At 44.6% G+C, this 6,460-nt stretch overlaps 1 protein-coding gene across 1 annotated transcript; it reads left to right on the forward strand.

The window, feature by feature from the left end:
- The first annotated feature begins 1 nt into the window (after position 1).
- LOC149372240 (BRCA1-associated protein) lies at positions 2–4,957 on the forward strand. The gene is made up of 2 exons (XM_089566659.1): positions 2–1,928; positions 3,171–4,957. The coding sequence occupies exons 1-2, from the start codon at positions 522–524 to the stop codon at positions 3,537–3,539; spliced, it is 1,776 nt and encodes a 591-aa protein (XP_089422785.1). The 5' UTR covers positions 2–521; the 3' UTR covers positions 3,540–4,957.
- Positions 4,958–6,460: the final 1,503 nt, after the last annotated feature.

Consider the following 6,460-nt stretch of genomic DNA (forward strand, 5'->3'; position numbering starts at 1 on the left):
AGGTGCGGAGATCGAGGCGCTCTGCCACATTTTAACGCAACGCCGATACCTGAGCCGAAATTGTTTTTGCTTGCAACCAAATTTCAGTTATTATATGGCATGCCCAAGCATTAATCAAATCTCAAGATTGTATGCACGTTCACAAACCAATCAGAAAATAGTAGTGTTTTGAACATCACGCACTTTATGTTCGTCACAAAATTTCAAAATAACGCAAGAACAATCAAATAAAATAGTGCTTCAAGATCACAAAAACTAAGAAGAACAGGGGCCCTCTAACGGCGGCATTAGTGACGCACTCAGCTCCTTCCAAAATCTCGATCTGTACAGGTCTGTACCCGACCAAGCGGTCTTCTCGATTCTGGCCAGGTGCCTCGCTAGCCTCGCGTCGGTGTTTGTGTTTCCTCAGTGCGTCGTTTCGTTGAGGTTGAAACCCGCTGAGAAACGAGTTTTACTCGTCCTGGATCCCAGGGTAGCAACGCATGAAATGCTGAAGCAAGCACGTCACAGTAGCGTTGACTATGTCCGTGTCTCTTGTGACCCTCAAGTTGGAAGTGGCCAGTGACTTCCCGATTTTGCCTCACATCAACTACATCTCGGCGAGAGCTCGAAGACTCGAGTATTGCGCGATTGCTCCATTTCAGAGAGGCGAGTGGCATTCAAGCAAGCTTGAGGAGATCAGGAAGGAAAGCCGTGGATGCCGTAAACCGCACGACATTGTGATTGAAACAGTCACAGTAGAAACGGATGAAATGGCCTCGAAGCAAGCTGCGCGGTGTCAACGGAAGGGGGACCCGCTAGGTGACCGTGCAAGTGCCGAGTCATCTGCTCCCAAAGAGAGCGATCAGAAGCAGTGCGCAGATTCTGAAGGAAACGCAGATGTGGGAAGTGGATGCGCGGCAGAAAGGTTCAAGCCACCGGCACTGAGCCAAATTCCCTTCTTCAGTGGTAATCATAACGTGGAAGTGACGAAAGGAATACTGCATCTTTTCAAAGAAAATCAGCAGACCTCGTTGGGTGAGACAGAGCGGAGCGAAATGCTATGCATGTTAGCTGTGCCAGCGCTCATGACTCTGCATGACTTGTTGCAGTTTATCGCGCCTGTCAGCGCGCACGTTGAAAGCATTCGCGTCATTCGCGATTCCAAGCCGAACCTTTACATGGTGCTGCTGAAGTTCCGCGACCAAAAGTGGGCTGACGAGTTCTACCAGAATTTTAACGGAGAACGCTTCAATTCCATCGAACCAGAAGTCTGTCACTTGGCGTATGTTTCCCAGGTGCAGATGGTTAAAGAAGGCGAGGGCGACGCAGTGCCTGGTCATACTGAGCTCCCAACCTGCCCTGTGTGTCTGGAACGCATGGACGAATCTGTGGAAGGCATCCTGACTATCCTGTGTAACCATACCTTCCATGACGGTTGCTTGGCCAAGTGGGGCGACACCAGCTGTCCTGTGTGCCGATACTGCCAGACGCCTGAACCGGTCCCGGACAATCGTTGCTTCAGCTGTGGTTCACAGGAAAATCTATGGATCTGCCTCATTTGTGGCCACATAGGCTGTGGACGCTATGTTGAAGCTCACGCTTACAACCATTATGCACGCACGGACCACACATTTGCAATGCAATTGGGTAACAACAGCGTCTGGGACTACGCGGGCGACAACTACGTTCATCGCCTTGTGCAGAACAAGACTGATGGGAAGCTAGTGGAGCTTGAAACCTCACGCACAGACAGTGACGAGAAGCTTGACTCTGTGCAGCTAGAATATACCTACTTGCTGACCAGTCAGCTTGAAAAGCAGCGCCGGTACTTTGAAGACTGCATGGAAATGTTTCAGAAAGACAACAACCGGCAGATAAATGAACTTAAGGAGAAGACGCAAATCGCAGTAGAAGAACGCAAAGAGCTGGAGCAAAAACTTAGGCAGGTGGGTGCCATTCTGGTGGTAGCATGTTCCGAGTATGTCTGCTGGGGCGCACTGCCATGGTTGATCTTCACAAAATTTAAAAGTGAAAACATTTATCCCCATGTTAGCCACAGTGCTCATATTTGCGGTTTGCGGGGCTTGCACAGGCCTTCATTTGAAAGCATCTCTTTTTAATTGTGTTTACATTTTCTAGCAATATGAGTAATTGAAACAATTGCAGTGCTCTGCAATTGGTCTATGGATTTTAGTATACTTTAACAGACTTAGTACGTATATTTCAATATGTAGTGCATGTGCTGCCACTTGAGGGGGTCATAGTGCATCAAGATTTTTACTGCCATAGTTGCGTAAGGAACTTCCTCCAGGTCACTGTCGTCACCACTAGTCATAATCGAAATGATCAGCAGTCGCGGACTAAGGAATGGACGCTCTTAAGATAAGGAATGGACGCTCATCTGTGGATGAGTGGACCACGTTGGCTTGTGAGTGGAAAGGCTTGTGGGGGCTAGTGGGGTCTTTGGCACTGGCAAAGCCATGTACGGATTGTGCATAGTCCTGACTGTGTGAGATGTATTACAGTCGGTCAGATTAGTTATCATTTCTTTCAAGCACTTGCTTTACTTGCAGGATGCTGGGCGTAAGGCTCAATGCATGCCTGGATGTTACATTGTTTGCAGATAAGAGATTTACGTCACGGATTTTGTTTTGCTCAATAAAATTTAGTATTACCTCATTGCTATAGTAGACGAAATGTTATTTTGGGCTTTTTGCTCTGCAGCCTCATGAAAACTCCTCAGTAGCTGCCCAGTTAAGATACCATTAATGACCAGGCATGCCACTCAGCTAAAGAATAAGGTGAGGCAGCACATTGTTCCACTGCACATTTTACAAGGTAATCTGAAAGTTGCCCTTGAGGAGTTTTCTATTGAGAGAAAGCTTTGATTATATTTCGCGCATGTTAATTATATATTATATGAAGTTATTACTTTCAAATATGTAGCATCACATAAGCACAGGCCTTTGTCAATTAAATAAAATTTTGGGGGGTTCCTTACCAATGAAAATATATTGGTGTGCTCACTACAACTTGATATGTGCAAGCGGTGACTGGAGGAATGTGCAAAGTGAGCGCGTGGCAACAACATGCTACATAGTTTCGTGCCTCTTCAAAGAGTTCCGGGTTATCTCATGATCACTGTGTGCAGTTACTGTTGTTTTTAAGCATGTTATTTTCTCTTTCAGGTGACCAAAGACCGAGAATCCATGCGTCGCAAGTCTGAGCAGCTGTCTCAGCAGCTGACCAAGACAAAAGCAGAGCTCCAGGAAGAGAAAGAGATTAACAAGTGCCTGCGGGAGAACCAAGTTGTGTGGCAGTCAAAGCTGAAAGACGTCGAAACTAGGCTTCTTGAACTTCAAGAAACAAAGGACAAGGAAATTAAGGACCTACAGGAGCAAATAAGGGATTTGATGTTCTATCTCGATGCAAAAGAAAAGATTGGTTCCAGCTCAGCCGAGATGCAACTCCAACTACAAGAGGGCACTATCGTTGTCGGAAATCCTGGACCTTCAGGCACACCTACGCAGAAGCAGCGCAGGCGGAAAAATCGCTGATTGTGACTATGTTTGAGTGAATGAGTGGTGACATTTTGTTGAAAGGTGTGAAATGGTTTAGAAAGGACACAGACGAACAGAAAAGCATGCTGTGCACACTGCATTGTTCTTTATCTCAGTGCAATATGGAGAGTGCACTATTTTCAAAGGTGTACCTTTGTGTGTTTTTCTCGAACATGACCCTGTTGTAAGCTTCATGCTTGCGTTACTTGTCAAATGGCCCAAGAGTTTGTGCCTTTAGCAGAGCTTATGGAGCGGCTATCACTGAGGGGAAGCATTGTGCAGTATGCATGAAGCACTGAACATCTCAAAGGTTTGTTCTTGACTTTAAGGATGCAACATTTAGGCTACAAACTTTCATTAGTTGAATTACTGAATAGCAAAAATTTTGGGCTGAATTTGAGGCACCATTGTCAAGCATTGGGATTAATTTGATATAATTCAGTATGTTGGTGGTGTCATAGCATTGAAAATTAAATTTTAAATGACTGTACTTATCTCAAAATTTATAAGTTGTCTCCTCTTGATGGCCTTTCAAGTAAACGCCTTTGATCACCTGGTTAATTGGCTGATAATAAAATTTCTGCTTCTGGCAAGTAATGCACTTCATTGAGGAAAAGGGCTAGCCTTGAATAACTTCTGTAATAGTCCAGTAAGAAACATGGGTATAAGTCAGATGCCGCTGTGTTTGTTTTCCTTTTGTCCTGTAGTTATGCTGTTTGGAATTTCGTTGCAGTTGTGAGTGCTTATGACGCCAGCGAAGGAGCTGGCACTAGGCTTTTTAACTGATTTTATTACTTTGGTTAAGTTTTGCTGATTATGGAAGGAGGAGCCTAAGCAGTTTGTTGAACCGGAGTTGTGCGAGAATTGTATAAATGACATGGGTGGCAGTAAAATCTAATAGCCTTGTGCAATTACATGAAGCACTCTGTACACTGCGTGAACTCAGTCTTGCTACATTTTGCAGCTTAAGCCTTGCCTCCAGTGAGTTACAGCACTGAGCTGGCATCATTTCACTTAGGAGGAAAAGGCGCAGACTTTTCTGGCCTTGTGTATAATGTTAAATCATATGCATCGCTGTTTTTATAATTGCTTTAATTTTTGTGATCGAACTGTATCTTTTTCTCTGTGGTCACTGGCATTGTAAAACTCACTGGGAAACTTGCAATGATGTGCACATTTATTGTGTGTTGCTTAGAAATATATCCGTAGGTATTGTGAACAGGGTTGCTGCTCTTATGCAAAGATATAACGCACTGCTCTTGGGCACACACAAGATTGTAAGTTAAACAGTAGCCTGTATGTTAAATGGATCTGAACGAGTGCTTCTGTTATCGAGTGTTAGGTGCATAATCTGTTACACCAGTAGACTTCTGTTATCAGCCTTAAGTGTTGAAAATAAATAACTTGCACTTTCACATGGTCATTGTGCTCATTTGCATTAAGAGAAAAAAAAAAAAAATGTGGGGGCACTTAAAGGGCAACTGCAGCACTTTTTTGAGAATTTCTCGGTATTCATGGATTCCAATCTATCTAAGCTGTAGGTAAAGCATGCCAAGTGTTTTTGCACTAGCACTTAAAATAGTGACGTAATCGACGATTGAATTTCGCGCTTCTCCTCAATGCACCGGAGGAGTGCAGAGAAACTCATCGTGACGTCACGGAAGGTATAATTTCAAATTAGCCCTGTCGACAGCCACACCCTGCCCTGACTCGTTAGACCCTGCCAAACAACTCTCGGCAGGGTTTGCCTTCGGTGGCGTTGGTTTTTTTTCCTTCAAAGCAGGCGTTTGTGCGTTGGAAATGTACCGATACCTTCGACGACGTCATCATGCGTCCCCCCACTTGGCGTTGTGCGCTGCGGAGAAAATTAACGGCGTCCGGATTTTAATCGGTGATTACTTCAGTATTTCAAGTGCTAGCCCAAAAAGACTTCGCATGCTTTACCTGAAAGTTTCACACATTCCACCCTCTTAAGCTCGTTGATTTCTAAAACCTATGCAGTTTGCCTTTAAAGGGTAACGAAGAAGCCTTAGAATTCGATGAGTTTAAATGAGCCGAACATGTTAAACTTGCAGGTAAGGCCTTGCGAAATCATTTTGCTCTAACATTTGAATTGGTGACGTAATCGCTGACTAAAGCTGCGTTGGCATTCAGGCTTCTCTGCAAAGCACAGCGACAGGCAGAGGCCGCAACGGTGACGTCACGTATGGCGCTGCTAAGTTTACAGCGAAGAAGCTGTTGTTTCAAGGAAGAAAACAAATGCTGTCGAAGTTGAAGCTCACAAAGCATTGCTTGGCGGCATCAGATGACGCACGGCAGCGTGTAGACAACAAAGACAGTGGACATCTGAAATTTCAGCAACAATGATGTCACCACGAGTTTCCCCGCACTCCTCCATCGCACTGAGGAGAAGCATGAACATCATCACGGTTTTAATCGGTGAGTACGTCACCATTTTAAATGTTAGCGTAAAATTAATTTGCATGTTTTACGCTTTACCTATAACCTTCACAGATTCGAATTCTTGAATAACCTCTAATTCTCAGAAACCATTTCACCTTCCAGTAAGGGAGTAATTACTCATTCGCATCCACCCGAGCGCAGCCATACGGCTACAAAGGAAAACTGTACAGCTTCCTCAGAAACTTCGTAGTTAAGCTTTCCTTTGTAGCCGTATGGCTGCGCTCGGGTGGATGCCAATGAGTAATTACTCCCTTATTACAAATCTACTCCACCTTGGGGGATTCCCCTAAACATTTGACCATTTCACCTTCCGCTAAGCAGTTCTTATGATGAGTAAATGCGAAAGCAATCATACTTGTCGCTGAATGTGCAGCTGAGTTGTCGAGGTCTTGAAAAGTGAACATTGTTTCGCTTTCTGATCGTCTCATACTTTGTCGGCAATGGACTGCTGCTTC

This window comes from Amblyomma mixtum, chromosome 1, assembly GCF_055824585.1.
Source record: "Amblyomma mixtum isolate Tamu chromosome 1, ASM5582458v1, whole genome shotgun sequence".
Taxonomy (NCBI): domain Eukaryota; kingdom Metazoa; phylum Arthropoda; class Arachnida; order Ixodida; family Ixodidae; genus Amblyomma; species Amblyomma mixtum.